At 43.0% G+C, this 25,134-nt stretch overlaps 1 protein-coding gene across 13 annotated transcripts in view; it reads right to left on the bottom strand.

Annotated features, from left to right (window-relative positions):
- Positions 1-475: 475 nt before the first annotated feature.
- Positions 476-25,134, bottom strand: part of LOC119012389 (MAM domain-containing glycosylphosphatidylinositol anchor protein 2-like) — a 254,941-nt gene continuing 230,282 nt past the window's right edge. For 11 of the 13 annotated variants that reach the window (XM_037086148.1, XM_037086151.1, XM_037086149.1 and 8 more), the window contains 6 exons: positions 21,912-21,932; positions 19,478-19,633; positions 16,259-16,420; positions 7,442-7,572; positions 6,756-6,852; positions 476-4,286 (listed from right to left, as the gene is read on the bottom strand). In XM_037086148.1, the coding sequence (XP_036942043.1) occupies positions 4,198-4,286; positions 6,756-6,852; positions 7,442-7,572; positions 16,259-16,420; positions 19,478-19,633; positions 21,912-21,932 (656 nt within the window). In that variant the 3' untranslated portion in view covers positions 476-4,197. The remainder of the gene's footprint in view (positions 4,287-6,755; positions 6,853-7,441; positions 7,573-16,258; positions 16,421-19,477; positions 19,634-21,911; positions 21,933-25,134) is intronic. The other 2 variants (XM_037086150.1, XM_037086156.1) reach the window with 1 other exon arrangement.

Raw genomic sequence — 25,134 nt, 5'->3', positions numbered from 1 at the left:
ACAAACCACTTGGCACACGTGGACACATTCAGCTCCAGAAAAACAAACTAATCAGGAGCCGCAAATGCCTCAAACCTCGTTAGTTTATGAACACTTCACACCTTCTGCAGCCACAGGAGCCTCTAATCATCAAAATGAAGTCGGTAAAGACGTGTGCGAAAAAGAAAACTGTCACACAACACTGTTTACATATTCAAAAACTGTTAATCCCCTCCAATTGTACTTTGAAGTAGCTTAGAGGACTTTTATCTATAAATGGAGCAGAGTTGAGTGTGTAAGCTACTCGCCAGGCTCACATCCCTCGTACACCTCGTGTGAATTGCACAGAAATGGAAATCAAGGACACGGTGAGGGCTGTAATACCATGGAAACAAGCTGATTCACTTTTATGTCCAATTTCCGCCACGACTCTGGGAAAAATTAGAAAATATATTCCTTCGCACAGATGAATATTTCGCAGATATGTATGAATATACCCAGAATTTAGTAATGTACACCAGAAAAGTTGGGTCTGCTATAGTTTTTTTTTTAACTTTACTTTTACTGATATAATTCCAACATACACCAAAAGAAATAGTCATTCTGTTCACTTCAGAGCAATGAATTTGACACTGTGGATAAATCCTCTCACGCTCTGTTGGTGAGAGTCAGACGAGCAGATTGATACCATACACAAGCGTGTGATCAATAAATACTAATTGCCGGTTAGCTTAGCATAACGACTGGAAGAAGGTAAACAGCTAGCTTAGCTCAGCCCGAAGCTATAAAAGCACTTCTAAAACTCACTGTTGAACACGTTATATATTGTTTTATGTGTCGGGCTATTTCACGGCCAACAGCAGTGACTTCCATATGTCCCTGCTAACTGTAAGCTTGTGATGCTAGCCAAACTCATTTCACTCAAACTTCAATTTATTGTTTTTATACCTGAAGTTTCATCTGAATGAAACCAGCATAACATAAGCTGCTGATGAGTGAGCTTCAGAGGTGCCGGCAGCCAGATTTTTAGTCTTTATGCTAAGCTAACCAGCTTTCAGCAAAGAAAAAAAGCCAGCCAACATGAAACTAATACTTTAAAACGTCTGACCTCAACACCAGGCGTTCTTTCATTTTAATCCAGCTGTAATTTTTAATCATTCATGTACTTCGAGGTGTGACCAGCTGATCGGGGTGTAAAAAGGAACAACCACCAAAATATCTTCAGGAACTCATATCCATATTTAGTAACAGTGACTTCTGCACGGGGCACTTTGGCACTTTTCTTTCCCTACTATACCACAAGGAGGATATAGCGACTAGCTAATGGATATTTTATCTGAGCTTATATATCTATATATATATATATATGTATTTTTTTTCTCTCCTGGAAATCGTGTCAAAGTCTGTGTCAAAGTCAGATGAACTTCATGTTCTTAACGTGTCCAAAACAACCTATGAAAGTCTGAAAGTTCTCATCATCAAAAGCAAACACACACACACAAAAAAAACATATGTTTTTAGTAAAACGTTACATCTAGTAAGACTGTAAGAAAAGAACTCTCCCCAGAACTCCATTTACATTCATTGTGATCTGGGCCTTATGGAAATAAAACCACAGAAATGAAAGGAAAAAAAAAAAATAATAAAACAAACAACAGAAATGGCTAAAAGCAGAAAGTAGCTGTGATCATGTCTCTGTAACATACAGACCATAATGATATTGTAAGGATGCCCTGAAATGCTTCATCATTTTGCTCTGTTTTGCTTTAGCATATTTATCTTCTTTACATGTTTCTTACACACTTAATTGTACACAGCTTTATGTTCACACATGTACATGACCCACTCAGACCAACCCAGGCGTTCACTGAAAGAGAGGCTACATATGCTGAACAACCACAACACCAGACTGAACCCCCGCCTCCTCTTTAAACTCCAGTCTGCATTCGTCACGATTTCCCCTGACTGGTGTTTCTCTCCTCGCGTTCTTTAGTGTTCTGGTTGCGATATAAATATGAATGTCACGGGTAAAAAAATGATCAGCTTGCTGTTAAACATGGACTTTGAGTGTTTTGAAAAAAGCCAGTGGGAGTAGGTCACATATGTGCAGAGAAATATAAAATGGATTCTATATGTTGAGACCTTTAAACTGTATGTTGTGCTTCCTGTACTCCAAACATAAAACATTTATCATAAACCTTTGAATAGAGCTTCTTTAACATTTACAAGTTATACAGTTACCAAATTGGTTTTACTTCTTATGCTTCCATCAGCTTTGATACTTAAGCAATGCAAAGGGAGACAACAAGAAGAGAAAGGAAGTTAAGTCATCTTCAACGGAAAAAATAAGAAACAAGACACAAGTCCTCAAAACATTTTGTCATAACCAACAATGAACGGAATTTTTCATTTTCTTATTTTCTCTTTTTTACAATACATTTTTTAAAAACCCCGCTGGTTAAGGTTATGGTCTCAGGTAGATCTTCCACAGTCAATCTTCACAGTTTGTGTAAAAGCAGAGAAACATTCTCGCTAGAGTAATAAAATATCATGACTATTATTATGGTCATTATTATCTTTTATTCTCGTATTGTTCCATATAAATGGTTGGAGGACGGGGCCGAGGCGGATCACCCGAATGAAGAGCCTGCAGTCCCGAAGTTCCTGCTCTCCTCCCTGTACAACGCAATGTTTTATTCAGCAGTTGTTCTTTTTCTTTTGTTAAAAAAATGCTCGCCCGCAGGGAGGGAGAATTGTGGGAAGAGAGAGTGGGGTATATTCGTTCGGCGAAGCGTCTTTATCCTCCCGTATGATCTTAAACTGTCTTTCACCAAAAAAGATCCAGAGCCTCACTCTTTTTTTTTTTTCCTCCGCTGTTTTTGATCCAAACTGTTTCCAAACCTGGTGTCTGCCGGCGCTGCCCTCACATCGAACTACGCACGTGGGCATCGGCATAGGCTTAGGCGCATGCACACACACACAAACACACACACACACTCGCACGCACACACACACACAGACATACACTCAGACAACGGTCCCATCAGGAGTTAAATCCGGGTGTAGCACAACCCCCATTCTCCCCCTCTGAACACACATGCCCTCCCATCAGCACTTGTGGGGCAAAAGAAACATGTAGAAAATAGCCCATCAGAGGAAACATGAACGGAGATGTGTCCGATGTTGATTAACACCCAGGCTCACGATTCGGTTTGTAATCTGAAGGCACTTTGTTTCATGGCAGAAAGTAAAGTGGCTTCTGTTCCACAGGCGGGCCGCTGACTGAATCTTCGAGTCGGGCCCTTCACTACCTGTTCCTCCTCTCCCTCCACTCTTCCTCCCCCCTTAAACGTGCCGCCTCTCTGCTCCATTTCCAACCTCCCCTTCTCATTTCATTTCAGCTCCTAGGCTCCAACCTCCCTCTCCCCTCCGGTCCAGCTGTCTACACCTTCGCTCATTTCTTCTGCATCTTTTTTTTTTTGTTTTGTTTTTTTTGTTTTGTTCTGCCACCATACCATCGGTCGGCCACTTGGACTCGTGAGCACAGTGTTAAAAAGATACATAGGCAGCTACAGGGGGGAGTAAGCGGACAGAACTAAATGTTGCCAGAGTCCATGTTATTCTACAGTACAGCACCAAGCAGATAAAGAAATGCCAGGATGTGACGTGAGGCTGGGCCAGAGTGAAAAACAAGTGTCGGTGATTGGCATCTGGTGCAAGAAAGATGAAGGTAAAGATACACAGAGAAAGGTCTGATTCCATGTGTTTGTAAGCAGGGAAATGAGATTTCCTCTTCAAAAAGTCAGCAGTGTCTATATTCCGCCGCCTTCCAAAGATATTTTCATAACTTCATAAAATTGTTCTTGTGCTTTACAAACTGTCCTCCCTCGACGCCTGTGAACTCTCTCACCAAAGTCCAGGCTGTTTTTATCGCCCACCTGCCTTTGTGCTCGTAAAGATGTCCCGAGTCCTGCACCGAGGGATGTTTTTCTGTAAAAGAGGTCTCTTTAAAAAAATTAGCGCATCTTCTTTATTACTTTTTGTGTAACGTTTTTATCACTATTTTTCTCTCTCGCTCATGGATTTCGGTCCCTCCGTGGTCCGTCAGGGGTCCCCTGCTGCTTTCAGGATGCATGAATCTTTGGTGACTGGATGCCGAGGGTATAGTTCACAGACGGTGGGTCTGAATATTCGCCTCTGAGATGACAGAGAGAAGGGTCACCTCTGACCTTCCAGGAGGGTCATCACCATGGTGATGCATAGCAGCCATATATGGGAGGATGTGGACGGAGCCGTGGCGCTGAGATCTGCAGCGGAAGACACAGAGGATGGTGACACAACATACAGGTACACAAACTGTAATGAGCCGAGTGTGTTAAAGGAATAGTTCGCCAGTTTGGGTGACATGCTTCATCACTTTCCATCAGCCGCAATTTAGCTTTTAGCTTAGCATAACAACTGAAGACAGGTGCAGCCGCTGGCCTGGCCTCTGTCCACAGATACGAAAACTGTGGTGTGAAGATGTCAGCTGGGATTTTACTCTCTGGGTTTTGTGCTGGATTATTTCTATGCTGGACACAGAGACTGACTCCCTGGAGTCTCGACTGGTTGCCCGTCAACCTCACGCTCCAGAAAGTCGCTGCTCCGAGCCAAGAAATAGATGTTCACTTAAATCATTTGTGTTTTCTTACACTTTATGTACAAATTAAACAAACAAGATAGAAAGGGATTAATTGGTGAACTTTAGGCAGGCAGATTTTGTTACCTTTGGACTGATTCAGGCTGTTTTTAGTCTTAAAGCTAAGCTACGCTAACCACCACCTAGCTCCTGTCACACAGATCACAATTCTTTGACTGGACTTCATTTTTATTGGTGTCAAGTTCGACACAACCACCATATTTCTGTTTTGATGTAGCACACTGAGGCTGAATGGTCAAAGTTGAACAAAGTATTTTGAATGTAATAACAGCAACTTATTTCACAAGTCAAACATAATGGAAAATAATGTTAACAAAGCCAAGAATCACTAGATGGCAGAAGGGTACTGTGCCTGTCTGGTGCTGTACGACATGTTTCTGTATTTCAGGCAGTGTGTCCTCTCAGAGTTGCCGTAGGGCTGCTGTAAGGTGGGTGGGGGGGAGTTGCCGGGTGGGGAATAGTAGATCCTGCTCATGATTTCAAAGACCGATTTTCAAATCTAGAATCGGAATCGTGACACCCTCATCACTGAGAGGCATTAGATAACTGTGACACACTTTTTAAGGGCTTCCTAGAAAGACGGTCGGTTTGCTCCAACTCACTGTAACAGACACGTTTACACCTGTACTGATAACACTTCACTAGCTTCTCGTACAGTAGACGACACCTTTATTTCAGTCATTCTAACATAAAACCATTTGTAAACACAGCTGTTACTAATGACATTAATGACGGTTCCGCTCTATTTAGGCACAGAGCCTTAATTAATGTGATTAGCAACACCTGTGTTTACCTGCTATTCTGTGCCAAAATGGCTGCCGTGAAAAAGGCTTACTGATTTCAAGGTATCGCTGTTTATTAATAAGAAAATAATAATTAATATCCAAAATAAATTATCTGATCTCTCAGATCATCAAGCCTGCGTCTCCTGAATGCACCTCGAGTTAAGACAGAATCAGGTGAAGGTGCACGCGGTCACCATGGTGCTCTGGAACAAACTGCCCGCTGACCTGAGATCTGCTGCAACGCTATCGCCTTTTAAAAGCAATCGTAAAAATGTTGCTTTGCTCTCAGGCTCAGTGTGAGTCTGTGTGGTCCGTCTGTGAGTAGGAGCAGGACCAGAGTTACTACCAAACACTGTATTTTATGTTTGTCTGTGCGTCAAATGTGTTCTTGAAAGATTAGTTTATTTATTTGGAGGATTTTAAAATGTGTTTTTTGTCTCATTTGTTTCATGTTTTCTATGTTTTACCATAAAACACATCGAGGTCACCTGCGTATGAAATGTGCTACACATGATTGACACATGGTTGATTTGATTATTACTTTTCCCCCCCTACATCACAAAGTTGTACCGGACTCATCATGTGGGATTGAATTGATTATTCCTGACATCTTGTCCTCGGCATGGACTCCTGTGACACTAAAACAAATTAGTGTTGTTGCTTTGAATCATAATGGATCCAAATGATGAATAATCGTGCGGTTAGGACACATCTTGCTGACAAAGATCTCTGATTTTGATTCTCCTTTTAGATGCTTTAATTTTCTACAATGATGTTGTTATGACCCTTGGTCGTATAAACATTTCTCTGTGCTTTGCTCTCCTTGAATAACCCTCTTTTACCCGAGTGTGTGTGTGAAAAATGAAAATAGATTACCCTGATTCATCTGTGGCATGTTTAAAGGGATGTCTAGGTATAAGAAGCCTCTGGAAATAATGTTCCCCCGACCACAAATAGCAGAAATAATCAAACAAACAGCATTTGTCGGCCCTGCCAGTGTCACCTCGTCAATTGCAGGCCATTTTCTGTGTCCTGTTTTATGTTTTTACCTTCTGTTTGTTCCTGCAGCGCAATTATAGTGCTCCACTCAGCCGGCATAGCTATCATTCATGTGATTACAACACTGTTGCTAAGGCAACTGTGTTTTTCCCCCCACGAGATGGTAGTTGAATGCTGGCAACTGTCTAAGATTAGATCCCCTCTCTTAAATCTCGACTTGGTCGGGGAGAGGTGTAGCGAGAGCCCGGAGCTCAGATAAGAGGGACACGAGAGGGGTGCGCGGTGCTACTCACTGGGCGGTGGGTCTCGACACTCTCCTTCCTCCAGCGTGACATCATCGATGGCGATGTCTCCCTCGATGCCTGGTCCCCTGATACCCTCGAGTACCACCTGCAGAGAGGAAAAGCAAGCGTGTCTTTTAAACGTTCAGCCTTGATAGAGCTGAAAAACAAGAAAATTAGCGGCGGTGTGAGATAAAATCTCGAGGTAAGCACACAGCCTAATTTTGCTAAATTGGCTCTCATGAAATATATCAGCAGGTGGCAGGTGTTTGTTTCCGTTTTTAATGTCACAAATTTAAAGATTTGTGAATGCTTGTGGTTGGAGTAGGAACACACACACACACACACACACAAAATAAAACCCCAAAACACAACGGAAGTGCAGCTGAAGCTATAATTACTTTCCCCAACTGCAGCCATAAAAATGATGGAGAATATTGCAGCTCTGTATTCGCCACTCACACAGATTAGACCTCCTGATGGCAAAGCGTGAGTGATATTGCTTTCTCAACAGCAAACACTGACTATGGATCCCGTCCACTCCTCTGCTTAATATCGAGGCTTGTGGAGTGCTACATCAATATGCAGCCCCCAAGGAAACTAATACTTCACCATACAAACACAGTCAGAGAGAGAAAATAGAGGGCAACAAGGGGAACGCTGCAGCGTATTGGATTGATTAAGTTTTTTGCTCTCACCTGGAAGGATGCTGTCGGGTGGATGCTTACTTTGGCCTGCTTCCAGCGTTCACCTTGGTTACCGCTTAGCGACCACACGGGGCCCTCCGAGGTTGTTTGGCCCTTCTGCTTAAGGAAGGCGTTTAGTGTTCCTGCAAGACGGAGAGAGGCGCATAGAGGTCAGCGCGCACAAACATGATTAAAATAAATGTATAAAAATGTGTACTGTCAGTGGTTTCCAAGCTCCAGGCAGTGAAGCCACAGCCGAGCACAGATTGTATGCTACTGAAAACAGGATAAATATGTAAAAAAAAAAAAAAAAAAAGAAGCTGAATAACAATTAGGTAATTGCACGTGGCACTACATTGTAGGCTCTTTTCTGTCCTCAACAACAATATAACCATGTTTTACTTAAAGTAGGTCATCGGCACTCAAACTAACCAGTTTGTCAGCCCCACGTCTGAACATTCAGCAGTGCGTGAAATCTGTGTGAGAAGTGCGGCAGAGAGATCTGTCTGAATTTTATTTATTTGATAAGTAACCCCAAAGAAATCCAACCCGGAAAAAAAAAAAGAAAGTTTCTGTTTACTTTTTGTTTTGTTTTTTCGTCTGTGCACGCCCACGCCGTCACCTGTGTGCTCTCCTTTCTCTCCCGCTCTCCCTCGTTATCTGACTCATATCAAGGTTTATTTGTTTTTTTTTTTCAGAGAATAAAAAGAGACGCGTGAAGATGAGAGAATAGAAAAACAGACTCCGGAGCGAACCAAGAGAAAAGGTTGAGCGCCCCGATCTCACCGATCCATCCGGTTTATGAGTGATGACAGAATGATTTAGGACAGAAAAGTTACATTTTTTTCATATTCCAAAGGAATAAAACTCCACCAGCTTGAATCGGAAATACAATTTCTCCTTGGTTCATACGTCTTGAGTGTTGAACCCTAATCATTTTAATCAAGAACATCGCCTCAGGGAGGAACTCACTGGCTTTAGCAGATTATACGAAAGATCATGACAAAAGTGTGGCCACAAAAAAACCTTTCAGCGACACCGAGACAGACTCTTAATGCTTAAATATAGATGCACGCTATTACTGGAAAAAAATTAACAAATTCTCAGGAAGAACTTCAGAGGTCATTAAATATCCTACATCATATAAGGATGTACATTTCACATAAATCTAATTCACCAGTGGTTTAAAATGTATTAACAACCACAGGCCCTACTGGTGAATAAGTTATGAGCCCGACTTTAGAACGTGGAACATATTCTGAGTTAGAAAGACTTAAAGAAGAACTTCAAAAAAGGGCCGTGACAGAAGTTCTTCCTCAAAAGGTAGAAAACCAGAAAAAAGCTGTGCTGATGGGTGCTAAGTTGGATGGTGCTTAGTTTAGGCTTGTTGTCCATATTGAAACAGAGAAGCTCGGCAGTCAGCTGGTAACAAACGCTATCGTTTGCAGTGGCCACATGTTGAAAAATCAAACTTTAAAGGGGACACTGCTGACCATGGACCAAGTTATCGTCCATTCACAGTTCAGTTTTCATGGTTTATTTTCCAAAAAAGCAAACAAGCAACCAAGAAATCACAGTTCCTGCATGCTTCTCCTGCTCTGTGAACAAACCACAGGTCCACCCAGGTGTATCACGGTCCAACACTCCGCCCACCTTTCCTTTTCCCATATGACTGAAGGTACTCACAGTGTCACGCAAATTCACCAGCAAATGTTCAAATTCAAAACAAATACTAACCGAGCAAACACGATATGATAAACAAGGAGATAATTAAACTAACAAAAACACAAGAAAGCACAAGAAAATAATCAAAACTCTCCTCTAAAAAATATAAAATCTGCAATAATCAAAACAAAAATAGTACTTGTTATTAACAAAGTGATAACTACAGACTGACAACAAACAAACTGCTACACAGCTACAGTTTAATCTGTTTTTTCAGCCTTTTCGAACTCCGGTTCACAAACTTTTAGGTGACACAAAGTGAAGGCGGGCATGTGTTGGTGGATGCAGGCATACAATAACGGTAAAATACAATCTGAACAATCTGCAGTTTAATCTAGAGTTATGTGGACACTATTAACAGTTGTAGTTTTGCATTTTGTCACATAAATAGGGCGTGTTTCGATTATACTTGTGTCACACCATAAAAAGTTTTTACTGAACAAAGCATTTAAAGATTGTAAAGCATGTACGACAAAATACTTCCTGTCATCGAGCAATTACAGGGTCACTGAGGGAAAACTCCTCCAACTTAACGGCCTGGAAGTCGAAAAAAGCCATTAATATGCGCTCTATATTTACTAATATACTCTAATCTTAAGTGTTGTACACACACTACACAGGTAGCTGGCGGTCGGGGGACAACAATGAAACTAGATCTTGACTCATGAGCTTAATATTCATCTCCGTCTCCTCACATTTCAAATTTATGTATTCCTCTGCATTCGAAGCTGAGTCGAGCCGTAGCAAAGGTTAAACTCAGGTCGTGTGAATTGATACATTTATTAAACTGGGGTTGTGCAAGTGATGATAAATTATTCTTTAGCTTCCTATTAATCCAAATTAATTATCTCTAATGGGCGATGTGTGATGAGAATTTTCGGCAGGTGTAAATACTTCTCCCCGTGGGGAAAGAGTTTCTCCTCATTCATCATCCGTTTTCAAACTGTTTTCTGCCTCCTTCCTACTGCTGGACCTTCTGCAGAGGAGAAGACGTCACACGGCTGAAACTGATGCTCCCGGTGGAAATGCAATCTCGCAGATCCATTTCAGCTGAATTCATATATAAGCTTCACAATAACGTAGAAATACAGGCTGTTATTGAGATAGAATAGAGTATCTACCAGGTCTGAATTGGAGACTCCCCTCGGTGGGACCTCTTGTCTGCCCCCTGGCTTTGATATAAAACTGTCAGATGATGACACCGAGTGCAACCACTTTACCCTCCTCTCCAAACACACCGATTGTGTTAGTTTTACCCTCGCCATGCAGCAGAGAGAGAGAGAGAGAGAGAGAGAGAGAGCGGTATGTATCCGTCAGCGGCGGTCCAGCAGAAGGAGCGGCATCCAAAGGCCTAAATCAGGTTAGCATTGACACCATGGCGAAGCCCAGCAGGACCACCGCTCTGAAGTCAAGTGAATTTCACACGTATGGAGAGCGGTGCCCCCTTTGCGTTGACACACACAGGCAAACAACAAAAACAACAGCAGCGACTGCAGCTGCAGCCTCTGATTTCGGAGGCCTCCTCGCCTCAGCCAAGTGCCTCATTACCTTTAAGTTCCCCTTTGAGAAAAAAAAACTGTGAGGAACTGAAGGAGAGCTGTACTGTACGTCACCGTCTATATTCTCTCATCAGCAGCGTCTGCGCTTTCTCCCGACGACAGCACAATCTCCAGTGAGCGATGAGCTCTGGTACAGAACATGACCCGCGGTTTCATCTCCCATTGAAGTGTTTAGGATGTAGGAGGATTCTTGCTGAGCTGGCTGGCTTACGGTTTCTTTGAACTCATCGCGATGTAGGTGGTTATGTCAGTGTCATCACATCTTGAGCAAAGGCGTGTGCTGTATATTCTTTGGAGTACCTTTCTTTCTTTTTTTTTTTTCCCTGACAGAAATACCTGTGGCAGACACTTGTGAAATTTAAAAAGATCTGAGAAGAGAAGGATGTGAGTGGTACAAAAAAAAAAAGTGAGAAATAGCTCCTGGAAATGTTTCAATTATGTAGTGAGGACAAGAGAGAGGGGGGTGGCGAGGTGCAGTACCACCCTCCGTGCTAATGAAAGGATGACTCTGTTGCTTCTCGGAAGGTCAGGCTTAAAACAGACTTGCTTGGAGTGGTTTGCTGGAGACTTAATCCCATAAACAAATGCGACACGGACTCCAAAGGCAAACTTTGATGTGCGGCTTCAGTAATTAACTGTGACCTTGTCTCAGGTATCCCCCCGCTAGCTAACTATGGAGGAGTTTCTTTGAGCCCATGCCACTATTGGCATCAGTGTGCAGGCGAAACTCCTTATCGACTGATTCTGGCCTACAGCGCTGCCGTGCCGCGACTGTGACTCACCTCGGCAGCACAGTCCCCAAAAAGCATCAAACTCGCAGGATTTTTCAGGACGGAGCTGTGCTACGTCTCCTGGCTTCATGACTCACTGCTCCAAACACCACACACACACAAAAAAAAGCCTTCAAATAAACAAAAACGACAAAGTTCTCTGCCATAAGGGAACATGTACAATATACGTAAACATGCATTATGTGGACCGTTTGTCAGAAGCATTCACCTCTCTGGGTCTGAAAATACCAAAAACCAACATTCTTGAGCTCAGGGGCGAATTTCTCTTGCAGCCGCAGAGGCAGAATACTAAATGGAGCGTAGCTATGGAGGATCTGAGCTGGGTTTCAAGTCCTTGACATTTAGCCCATTCATCATAACACGCCACAGTCTGGGCATGGGCTTCACCACAGACGGGGAGGGCAGGGAAGAGAGGGTCTGGCTGGCGATCAATTTGAGCAAATTGGAAATGTCACGGCCTACTCAACCTCGGCAGGGAGCCGGAGGAGCTCTCATCTCCCTGCTGAGTCGCCCCCCGACACCTCTATCCTTATATTCTCTCCCCCTCCCGCGCCTCCACCTCTCCAGATGTTTGCTCCGGCCCCCCCACCTGGATACTTCCTGCTTGGCCTTTCCACTCCGGGCAGCTAAAAAGTAGCCTGGATAATTGCCAGACTGCGTGTAGTCAAGTCAATGTTAAACATAAAGGGTCAGTTAGAAATATAAAATTGTGACAGAAGTTACAGGGGTATGAGTCGGCAGAAATGCAATATAACGTTCATGATCACATTTATAATCACGTGAAACTAAGAATTAATGTGTTAATGTTTTATTAGACGGAGCCTTTTATATCTACAGAGAGTTATAGAGACTCCACCAATTCCAAAATACAATGAAGGTAGATAAAATGTTGTTTGCAGTGAAAATGTACATTTTATATTCTGTATTCAAAGTATTCATACTTGTGGTGATTAAACTGAATAAGCAGTAGAGCTCACCAGGTGGACGTCAGTGAGCAGATATGTTGAGAAAATGGAAAAAGGCTCATTATATGTAAGTATTAAAACAAACATCCGACACTTATTTCTGTAGTTTACCTCCAACTGAGGTATTGACGTCTATTACAATGCTGATTCCAAATAAAAGTCTGGATGTTTTGGATGTTGTGCACAACATCAACCAAAACAGGATGTGATAATTAATCATTTCTGTAATCTACTCAATTTAAAACAGCAATAAGACTATATAAAGTTGTAGGACGCTTCAAAAACACCTGTTTCCACAGGTGAACAGGTTCATTGGTGACAGGTGACAGTATCAGTATCACAATCGGGTATGAACGAGGCATCCTCAAAAGATTTTATATTTTACACAGTGTTTCTAACTTCTTTGGGAGTTGGGGCTGTAATAATGCAAATAAGAGTCACTCGACAAACTCAAAGGCAAATACTAAAAGTTAGGATGGTGTAAGAGTCAGGAAAGAAAACATAGCTGATTAAAAAAATAAAAGCAATTAAAACCCAGCGGGCTTAATAAAAAAAAAAAAAACAAAGAGAGAAAGAAGAGGAGAGGAAGCCGAGTGAGGTTGGAGTCGGAGCAGCAGGTCCAGCAGCAGCTCCGAGCCGAGCAGGTGGAGGGTGGAGACGGCGCTGATGCCACCGACGTCTCACTAGAATACAGAGGTAAACGCTGCCAAATGCTCGCTGTAAACATCTAATCAAAAGAGAGAAGAGCGCAGTCGCCAGCCTGTCGTGATTTCACAGTTTACTGAACGTCGAGTGCGAGTCAAACGAGCACAGAAGCGACGCTCCCCGTCCCTCTCTGACTGTATTCACCATCGCCGCTCTTTTCCTGTCCTCACTTTGTTTTGCTACCCTGTTATTTTTGTATTCATTTATTTATTTCTTGTTGACCAGAATATATTTTTCATTGAAGCCATATTTTTAGTCATGTGGATATTTTTGTGATCTCTCTTTTGTCAGGTGTCACTGTATTCTTTTCTTTATGCCTTGAAAACATATTCAGCTTTTTATTAAGAGCGACGAGGTCACGCACACGGACAAAAATAAAGATGCCAAAGTTCGGTTAAGTCACATGAGAGATTTCTGTATTTTCCGTTTCTTTCTTTGCTTCCTTTCACTGGTTTGAAGTAGGTGGGCCACGGTTGAAGAAGGTGATGACATGTACTTTCATGCACAAATCAGGATTTAGCGATATTTTAATCAGAAGCTAATGAAAACTGGTAGGTTGCTCGGTCACTGTCAATCAAATCAGATCAAACAAAACAAACACGGTCGTGATGAAGCAGCTCATCTCTTGGTAAATAAAGCTTTAACTTTGATTGCTGCTCAGTCTGTCATAAATATTTAATGTTAGTGCGGCTTTAAAGCTCCTTTGTGAAGCATTTGAACATTTCACAGTTTGGCAGATCTTATCTGTAAGATGCAAAAACACTGACTGGGAGAAGGAAATGTACTGCGTGCTCATCACTCTGCGTGTCAGCCTTTAAATGTCACACAAACTGTGCCACAACGCTGCTGTGCTTATAATCTATGTCCACACTTTGCTTTCCATGTGAACGGATCACTAAGAAACAGGCTCCAAGTGTGATTTCACAGACCTGGAGCTCAGACCCTCGATCATGGATGCCAGATTAGTGCTGCCAAAACTGCAGAGTCACTAGTGCCAATGTCAAAGGTGCTTGTCCACACCGCAAGACACATTCAGTTTGCTTAATGTTGTGCCCATGGTGGATAAAAATGTGACATGTCCCGTGGTCTGGGCCTTGAAGATACAATATGTAACATTTCTGCATTGAAATGTCAAAAAATTACAAGTTTGGTCACCTGGAAATGTTTGACGAGTCAGAGGATGACTGCGAACGTGACTCAACGTGCAGGACTAAAAGTTTCAAACATTAACTTTCTACCGGAGTCACGTCAGATAGTTTTTCATTACTAATGGTGGTTGCCAACAACTCCAGTAATCCCACAGCAGTATTTCACAACGTCATCTTTTAATTGCCTTTTAACAGCCTTCCCAGAAAGGCTTCCCAGTTTTCAAATGCACCAATGCAGGAACAAGCGTGCATGATTGTAGAAACCAGTAAGGGAGCCGCATTGACTTTCAAGACTGAGCTTTCAAGTGGCTTAAATTGGGCTCAGTAATATCTGGAAATCGAAGTTACAGAGTCCCTAAACCTTGGACTCTTGTTGTGGAAGATCTTTCACGAGACATATTGGGCAGCGGTGTAAACGACCGGCACGGTTCATTGCTATCCGGTCACTCAAAGCACTTGTCGAGGTGGTGTGGGACGCATTTGTCCACATGTTTTTGCAGGACATGATGGTCGTTATGGTGACAGGACGCCAACTGACGTCTGTGAAACAAACAAGAAGAAGCCACAACAATAGACAGAATGGATTACACGCTGAGTGATCCCCATTTGGTTGACTGTAATGCAAATTACGTGTTTTGGCTCTCTTACCCGCCATAGTAAGCAGCAAATGTTGGTGAACACGCTGCCCGTTTCAACGGATTAACTGCGGGCTCCTTCAGAGGAGAGACTTTAAGAAATTGCACAATTTCAAGAATTTTAAGAAAACAAGCGAAGCAAAACAAATTCTCGATCATTTGTGCCTTTGTGTGAATTCAGCGTGAAATGCAAAACATTACGTTTTTTCTCTCCTTGTTAAAAGTCAGTTTGTCACGGCATCACTGGACCAGCCTGCTTCAGTAGCAGCTGTTTCTACTGATTTCATCATATTCAATCAATTTATGGGACAATTTTGATGGTAAACATGGAAAATTCACAGACTCACAAACTTTGAAAAAGAGACATTGTGCTGACAAATTTGAGAAACCTTGTTATGGACTTTTTAATTAAATGCAGAACTACCTTTTGGCTATTACTGTAAACACTTTATATAGTGCTTTGAATGGAAGACATGATGCCTGAACCTCATCCAGCCCCGATGACACCATGCTGACCCTGCGATCCCACCCCACCCTGCTCCTCCTCCACCTCATGAACCTGTGCAGTGGCTAATGATATGACGTGAGGCCGAGCTAGAGGAGTCGCCACTAGAGGCCTTCGACAACGTATAAGCCTGCTGTTTTTGTGCTTGAGATCCAATCTTGCTCAACACTCCGAAATACACAAGCACACAAACAGCATTCGCTCAGAGGAGAAGTGCTTTTTGGTCGGCTGATTGGGTCCCCGGTGTGGGGAGCCTGAGAGTCAGACGTAAGCCACAGAGTGCTCCTTCAGTCGCTCTGCCATCTTCAAACAGGCCATACAAGGTTGTTATCTACATTCAGAGAGACATGGGAGAGCTAATGCCCGGGATTTGCGCACACACCTTTGAAGGGGTTTGTTGCAAAAAAACAAGATTTTCTTTTTGCTTGAAACATCTGACAGCTGCACTTAGAAAATTTTAGCAGGGAAGCACAGAACTCCGTGGGGGCTCGCAAGTTCCCTCGCAATGACTGAAATTCTGATGCTTACAGGGAAAAACTCTGCCGTTTTAGTCTCAGCGTGACTCGTGTGTTTCCAAAGGAAATGCCGGACTGTTCTCAGGAATCTCACCTCTCAATTTAAGTTACAAAGTCAGCGTGATGTCACACAAGAGCATCATCATACTCTTCATCTGTTTCCATTAACAATTAAGCAACAGGCAGATGATCTTTTCGGCCGTGGATATGATGTACTGCAGATTAAAACCAGGAACAACGCGGACCTTGTGACAGCGAAGCACACGAGGAATGAGACTCACCTATGTGTTTTCCATACATGTGGTAGAAGAAGCCGAAGCAGTAGGCAGGAGGGTTGGTGATACCGTAAGGGTTTTTAGGAGCTACGTTGAAAAACGGGCTTACAAGCCGAGCTTGGTCTCCTTCCTTTCGCGGTCTGGATGTCTCGATGTACATGTAGAAACCTTGAAACACAGGGACACGAAAAATACACGTAAAACAAACGTATAGATACAAGAGGCTGCTGCAGGAAGAAAGGAAATAAAAGGAAGAATCATCTTAATATACCATTCACAATCTGGAGGTTGTAACTTTTCCTAATTTAAAACAGAAATGTACTTTTTCAGAAACATTTAGTTGAGTCTGATTCTTTATCACAGCTCCAGTTGTATTCTGTAGTTTTGGTCATCTTTCATATCAGTTTTGTTAACACTGTAATCACCAAGTCAAGGATGACAAGCATTCAGATGAGTAAGCAGGTTTCAAACACTTGAGCCAGATTATCTAAAGTGTTTATTTTGAGGTGAAAATGAGGGTGACTGCACCTTCAGCTGCTAATAATAGATCATTGCACATCGCGTGCTCGACGTTTAAAGGTGGGTCAAACTGACAGTTTGGGTAATTGTTTGTCAGTTTGCCTTTGCCTTCACATCCAAATAGGTCTGGCTGACATGGAGGTTTGTTTGAAACTTCTCTCACTGCTCATGTTATTGCCCTGTTACCACAGATTTCTGCATTAACATAATGTTATTAACAACATTATTATCAACTAAAGGTAGCAGAAACAAAGCGCATCTACACTTACAACACATATTTAGAGAATCTGTTCTGGGGTTGAATATACATTTTTGGAAACTTGTGCTAGTTCTTTATAGTAGTTGCAGTTTTTATGCGATCGTTGGTTGAATCAAATGACCTTTTTCAGATTTTTATGCATTTGCTGTCATGTTTATGTACTGGGGACCAGGTCTGATGTGAATCCACTGCAGACACATATTACTAGTTACATAGATACCATCTGAAATCCTTTCGAAAATGTGTTTTCATCTTGTCATAAGTGTCCACTGTTTACTGTATTATCTCAATGTGCCTTGTGAATATCCTCAGGACACAAAACAAAGTCATCCTCAGTAAGAAACTGCCCAAACAGTGGATGTACCCTCTGAAAAATATGAGAGTTTCTGTCAGACAGTGTTCAGAATCCCTTGGCTGCTTTATGACTGCCTGCTGATACGCCAACAAATTATTTGTCACTGTAAAGACGGGGGAAAGCGAGGCTTCCTCAGTCATGCTTAGTTGCTTTTTCGACCAGTCTGTGATAGCATGATGGAAATGAAACCTTCCATATCAGAGATAAGGAGCAGGCTTTTCTTCGAAGGACAGTTCCTATTCTAACTAATAGCTATAACCGGGGGGCAAATCGAGACGATAACAATGGGGTTAGAATCCCGCGCCCACAGTCATGGACAGCTGCGGTGACGGCAGCGAGTCAAACAGCCCTCTGATTGTGTCTGAGCCACAAAATCTGAGGCCAGTCTCTGCCCCGACACAGACGCAGAGGAGGGAGCTGGTGAGCGGCTCCACGCCCCTCCAGCCAAAATCAAATGGAATATCTCCCCCAGTTGAATCTTATATCAGATAATTATACGCAAAGAGGAATGGGGCTGGTAATGAAATGCTGGACGTTTTGAAACCATTAGGTGATTAAAGCTGATGCATTATTTACTGCTTCAGCTGCTGCTGGTGCCACAGCACCATAATGGGCACTTAATTCCACCACAGATACCTTCCTCTGATGAATTCCTACAAATCTAATTTGGTAGTTCTTTATTTATTTAGCTCTTGAACATTGGGAACCGGCACATGTTTCTAACATACACCAAATACTGTGCAGATTTCTCCGGCTCGGGTAACCACGGAAAAGACAACAGAGAGTCAGTGACAAGATAATCTTGAAAATAAATGATGAAGGCTGCTCATTGTTAGATTGTGCTGCATCAAGTCATCGGTGACACAATGAGCACAGCTGAAAATCATCTATAATGCAGTCGGGAACACTTGAGTCTCTCCAACTTATTTCAACATTTCAAAAGAAGTGGAACTTTTAGTGGGATGTTTGCAGTTTTCGTAAACAAGTTCCGACACGTTCATGATGCAGTGGTGCTTACTTTACATCTTTCCACATGATAAGGCAATATCATGATAGCACACTGCATGTATTCATGCATGGATTACATAAGGAATAACAGAGCGGTGTCCGTTTTAATGTGAGCCTTCAACCAACGTGTTTCTGATCCAGAGAGCAGCTTCAGTGTTGACAGCTGGATAAAAATAACCGCTACAACAACTGTGCTTTTTTTTTTCTCCCCGCCATTGGTGCATCACTTTCATCCTAAGCTGAGAAATTCAACTAAATAACTTGCTCACTTGTCAGTTGTTAGTTTGCTTTATTATCTACCGTTACATGACGTGCAACCATCCATATATATCTGTTCTCTATACAGAAATATTCCGGTCCTTTCAATATGTGTCATTTGAACGTACAGAGAGACACTGCGACTAACACAGAGACGAACTCTGATGCTGCCTGAGGTTCTGACTTGTTCATCATGACGGCTGTGATGCTGCACAAAGACTAAAAAGGAATCAGAGTACTTAAGTAGAATAAAATGCATGGACCTATTGGAGGGGGAACGTTTCTCTGTCCTCACCTTAAATATCTGCAGTTTGGTGAAGCAACTCACAACATGCACTCCTCCTCCTACAACAGTCTAATATAGTAAAACAACAAGATTAGAGTTTGCTTCTCTAACATGCTTAAAATGGAACAACACACTTGGATAAACAACTAAAAGGTTAGATTTACATGTTTTGTTTTTGTAAAAGGCAGCGTCAAGAAACTCGTATTTTTTGGTTGAATCTATCAGCTCCTGCGGACAAACGCAGTGTGATCGCCACTCCCTCCTGTCGCACAGACCTTTATCTAACTGGCATATGCATCTTCTTTTTTTTTTTTGAGAGAGAAAAAAAAGCAAAATAATTTTTTTTTCTTTTCTGAACACAGGTGTTTGCAGGATGCACTGTGATGAGGCAATGTCTATGTAAGATCAATGGCTGTAATATGAGGATGGTGAAACGAAGAAAAACTTGAAGTGCCATTAATGCACCTGGGATACACGTCATCCAGATTCAGCTGCTCAGGAATGGTCTTTTTGTCGATCTTGAGCTGAAGTCATACTCACCCTGCTTGGAACCACTGCGATCAGCACTGGGCCCGGTGTTGGGTGTGTACTTGGTGTCGCGGGTGGCAGCACTGTGCCGCGTCCAATCAAAATCATCATTCTTGTCCTGGGTGAACATGCAGATGGGCTCCTCTTCAAAGCTGCAGTGGAACTCTCCTGGAGAGCGACAGAGCAGAACCAGGCCTTAACATGCACCTCGTTATACGAGAGGCTACAGTAGAAAGTTATACACCGCCTACACCATACAGAATGTGTGCGGTGTGACACCTACTGTATATTTATGAGATTTCCTGGAGTGTGTCTGAGTGTCTGTGTGTCTCGGGGGGGGGGGGGGGGGGTATACAACAGCAAAGTCCTAATTACACCACACGATCCGGCGAACAGAATTTCTAAATTAAGATGTGACCTCTCGCTGACTGGTGGAGACGTCAATGAGAGTGTTTGGTTTGTCTCTGAGAACGAAGTGCAGTTTGGTTCAGTTCAGAGAGGAAGTCTCTGCAGAGAGAAAACACCCAATGGCAGTGTGTGTGTGTGTGTGCGTGTGTGTGTGTGTGTGTCTGAGTGTGTGAAGCTATACCATCACAGCCCACGCCTGAGATGTGGTGGATTGCATTTAATGAACACACACCCACACACAATTCCTCAGTAAATAATATTAGAACACAAAAAATGTTATATAAAAGAGGGTGGAAACACTAAACGGTGGCTTTTCTTTGAAGGTATTTATGCTTTTCTTGGCACTCCGCGCAGGAAGAGGGAATCTGCTGAGCTGCTAATGATTTTGAACAGCTCCCGTTTTTTGTCCGTGATTGAAAGTAAAAATTAGTTGATTGTCCTTGGGTGTTTTGTAGAGTCTCAGTAGCAGTAATCAGTTTTAAAAATGGACGCCGCCTCCCTCTCTCTTTATCACTCTCCATCTCCTCTACAGTGGGTGTGCAGGTGGAGATATTAGGCACCTCCCCTCCTCACCCTCCTCACCCTCCTCTCCCCCCTCCTCGCCCTCGCTTCTCCTCCGTTGCTCTCCATGCCCCTTTGACTGCAATTTTTAAACCAGCGGAGTGTGCAGGGAGTGAATGAAACTGTAGGTTTCGTCACCCTTTTGGGAAAAAAAAAAAGTATAGAGGTAATTGCAACTCCAGCACGAGGTTATGATGGGTCACATGTAGGGGGAATGTCTACCAGCAGATACACTAATGAATAGTCTGAAAATGAAGCGCGTGGAACGCTAACCCACTCAGTTTAATGAAGGGATAGCGGCGGGATCAGAAGTGTCAAAACCTCCATTTAATCCGTGTAACAAACAAACACAAACACCTAACCAGAGGACATGTTGCTGCTCTTTGTGTGTACTCAAAGAGATAGTAAAAAAAGGGAGCATTTAGATTCAGGATGCGGGCATGTGTTCTGATAAATATTCATTGATTTATTAAAACGTAGCTGGGAGCATTTTGGAGTGGTGACCTTGAGGGGAGCAGAATCTGCAGCTTTTTACTCAGGTAATGGAGGTAACATAGACTAGAGGTAGAGTGTAGGTGGATGGACCGAAAGGGAGGACGAGGGCAATGATGCCGCGCAAGAAATAGAAAGTGAGAGCAAGAGAGAAAGAAGAGCTGGTTGAGTGGGAGAGCAGAGGAAAGGGGGCCGGGTTGCGGGCACTCTTGACTCTTCTCCTCACAGGCATGCAGATTTAAATGGAGGTCTGTCTCTCGGCGCGAGACACTAACGCCCCCGTCCACTGTGAGCTAAACTAAACGTTTTCGCCTTCTGCGCCGGGGAGAGATAGGAGGATTTGGAGGGAGGGGGGCAGAGGAGAGGAGGCGTGCAGGTAAGATAGCTTCCTTGAGGGATTTGGATAATGATGTTGGTGATTAGGATGTTTGTTATTATGTTGGCAATGTTTGTGTGAACACCCACCAAAATATATATCTATATAAATAAATAAGCCACAATGCACAACAGCACACTGCAGCACAGCAAACAATGATTAAGTGTGGATTCTCAAGGCGTGCATAATGTGAATTTGTAAAGTTTCAACAAAGAAACGCATCATAAATGGGACTAAACATTAAAGAACAGAAACACACACTGCACAAATGCATGCATAAGTAATGCTCACAAAGCACAACGAGCAAAAGCACTCATGCACACACACACACACACACGCAAATACACTCCATGTCAGATATTTTCAAACTCTCAACATGTCAAAAAAGCCAGATGCAGCAGGACTCCTGAAGTCTTATTCATCATACTTCATTTAGTTCTACTTAAGAACACTTAGAAGGATCTTCCAGTGCAGCGTGACAGGTTGAGAGCCAGATCTCGACAGGACGTGCCGTTACATTCAGTCTCCCCACTGTTCTCACAGAGTGTGTTACGACAAGATGAGTTCGCTGTCTGGCGAGACATGCTCAGTGAGGTGCACATTACTTACTCAGGTGAGGGTTGATGGGAGCTGTGAAAGAGAGAGGCCGGGGACAGTCATTAGAACAGAATATCTTAGCGGTCTGTCAATACATGAAAATTTTTTTTTTTTTAAAGTGTTGTCTGGCTGTTCTAATGTTTTGTGTGCTCCACTACAGCTTATACAGAATACAACACAAGGATGCACACAGACGCCGTTGCTATTAACCTTTAGTCCTGCTGTCATCTACTGATTAGGCACAGAGCTAATAAAAGTCTACATATATAGAACCTGCACACTTTGCTCGATGTAGAAGTAAATGAAAGAGGCCCGTGGGAAGGTTGGAAATATTGTCCTGTGATATTAAAACACTGGAAGCGCATTAGGAGTGCGTGCGCTCCGTCTTCGCCGAGCACTGTTGCTCTCGCAGCTTACAAACAAAAAGTAAACACTCGGCTAAAGAGGAAGTGAATTGCCGGCACACACGCAATGCGATGATTATTGAACGGGCGGGAGGAGAGATGTCTGGGATTTAAAGTGGAAAAGGTGACAGCAGTCGTTCTCTGCCTGTTATCAAATGTAAAAGACAGAGGGATTAGGAAGACCAGCCTGACCACATTAATAAGCTTATAGCGAAACTGCTTATCATTATTGCCATTTACCGGCATTGCTGATGTTCTTGTTCAAGGTGACTTCCACTTAGAGCACTAAGCCTGTTTTATACTTGCATTTAGAAGCCAATAAATCATAAAAATGAGTAATCATCGCCGGCAGTTGTCTGCTAATCACTTTTTCTGTAACATCCTTGACTTGTTCTGTGTTTTCAACACGACCATTATGGAAAATCTTAGATCAAACAGTGATGACTTGAGTCCATGCAAGGCTTCTTTTGCATTCTGCCCACCTAACCGCGGTTCAATGCCTCCCTCATTGATAATTTAAGAGGCTACTGCCGCAGCAAACACAGAAAGGTCAAGGGTATCACACGGAGTTGCAACGAGCCAGTTAGTCGGCACTTCACTTTTTGCAGAGTAAATACCATTTAACCTGTCAAGAAGATTCATGGGCATTTTCATGATCGATTGCTGACCGGCTGAATAGATGCGATACATCAGCTTTACCACAAAACTACGTTGCGGCGTGATTTATGAAACCTTGCCGTTCATGGGGGGAATTGATTTTAATCCAACCAATTAAAGTGAGTAATAACAAATCATTTCTACAAAGGAAAACATGTACTGAAGAGTGTGGAGGCACCGCAGGGCTGGTGGTATTGCTCTTTTATAAACCGGGAACGCAAGTAGAGATTTCTGTTTATTGCTCTGCGGTTCATGGAAATGCATGTCCACTTCTTCGCTTACAGTGTGTGTGGGGGGGAAGAAATAATCACAGACTAACACACACACAGAGGGAAAGAGAGAGAGAACAAACCACTGCATTTCCAATTAAATCATATAAAACATTCAGTGAGCTGCAACGCTGCAGCTGAAGCCTCACCGTGAGGAGGGGAGGGGGGGGGGGACAAGTGTGGAAAGAACACGCTGCACACACTCACTGCACAAAAGCGTTCATATATATATTTTTTTTGTGTTACCGATTGTGAAAGTACCTGCATCTAAACACCATGAATTTAGACCAGACTGCACAGAGCGAAGCTGATGAAATGAAAGACTCTGCAGAGAGGGAGGAAATCATCCGGGCTGTTGCAAGGAAAATGTTTTAAATGACAACTTCCAGCCTCAGGCCTGTGAAACGGATGCTGAGTCTTCTGACAAAACTGTGTTCTTTCAGCCCACCTCCTGCTCGACGGCTCCTTCCCCTCTCAACATCCCATTTCCTTAAACTTTCCTCACCCCCTCCCAAATGATTCCCCCCCACCTCATCCTTCTAGACCATAGTTATGAAAATATGTTTTATTGTCATGTTTTTTTTATTTTATTTTTTACCTGCAGCTTCCCCAGGCGGACTCAAGGTGCCTCAGTCCAGATAAATCTGTCTGCTCGAGCAATGTCGCTACCCCCACTGAGGAAATCAAGCTGAGCACAGACTAGGCCCACAGGCTACTTCACTACTGCTGTGTGTGTGCATACTCTAAAACACACACGCATACACACACACGCACGCACGCACACTAGCAGATCATTTAGTTTCCAATTCAGATGACTGTTTTGTATATGAGTAAACAAACAACACATAACATAAATAATGAGATCCATTATTTACTCAACCATTAAGAAAGATTCTCTATAGAGACTCTTCACTGCTGAAACATTAGTGGACCTCAAACACTCTCTTCAGATTGCATGTTGTTAAAGCATATGTGTGAAAAGCCCTCAAGGAAGCTGCAAAGGCTTCAAAAAACACCTCTGATTTCTTTCTTAACGCTACAGCACTCTGCTCTCCCCTTGGGCTAAAGAAGCCTCAAATAATGATCGGGGATGAAATGTAATTTTGATGCTCCTCGAGATAAACAGTCCCCGTTAATGCAGTGAAGTGAAGTGAGCTTTCACTGCAGCTTGTTGGAAACTTCTGTTATGACAGGTCGTGCCCTTGACCCACGTAATGTGTGCACGCCCTCCTCCTCTCTGGTTTCAGGACAAAACAAACTGCTGCTTGATGCTTGAGTGCCTTCCATCCAAATTGCCTAATTTTGATTGAAACACAAAGTGAGCTCATTGACCGCCAAAGGACAGCGGTCCACAGAGGCCGTTTCGGATACAAACACTGACTTCATCTTGGCAGGATTCCCTGTTCACTGGCTTGCGGCTGTATTACGAAGCAGCAGACAATTCCATGGCAGCAGCCAAGTTTTCTCATAGACATCAGCAGCCCAGCTTCTTTTTTTCCCCCCCCTTTTTTTTTTATTTACTGACCTCACATAATCCATGCTCTCCGAGATTCTCATCCATCATGTTTAGGGGGTCTGGGTGGGTGCCATGACGTTCTGAGAAAGCCCTGTCATGGCTTCAACCATCAGTTGGAGTAATAACAGCATGGACAAATGTAATTCGGCAATCTTCCCCTCATGTCTCTGACAAAAATAACACGGGCGACATCACGCCATTGTGCCCCTCAATCAAATCATTGCTGCCTAACAGAGGATATAACTGCCTTGCAGTAACACACACAACCCCATGGACACAGCCAGCCATGTCCAACAATTTCCTCTGTGTTATCCTCATCTTGCATCAGCGTGCATGTGACACACTGATGCAAGCGCATCCTTAATGGACTTCCACATGGATTAGCTTTG

Source organism: Acanthopagrus latus, chromosome 22 (genome assembly GCF_904848185.1).
Source record: "Acanthopagrus latus isolate v.2019 chromosome 22, fAcaLat1.1, whole genome shotgun sequence".
NCBI lineage: Eukaryota > Metazoa > Chordata > Actinopteri > Spariformes > Sparidae > Acanthopagrus > Acanthopagrus latus.
Note: the sequence above shows the minus strand (reverse complement) of the source record. Positions and strands in the feature narration are given on the sequence as shown.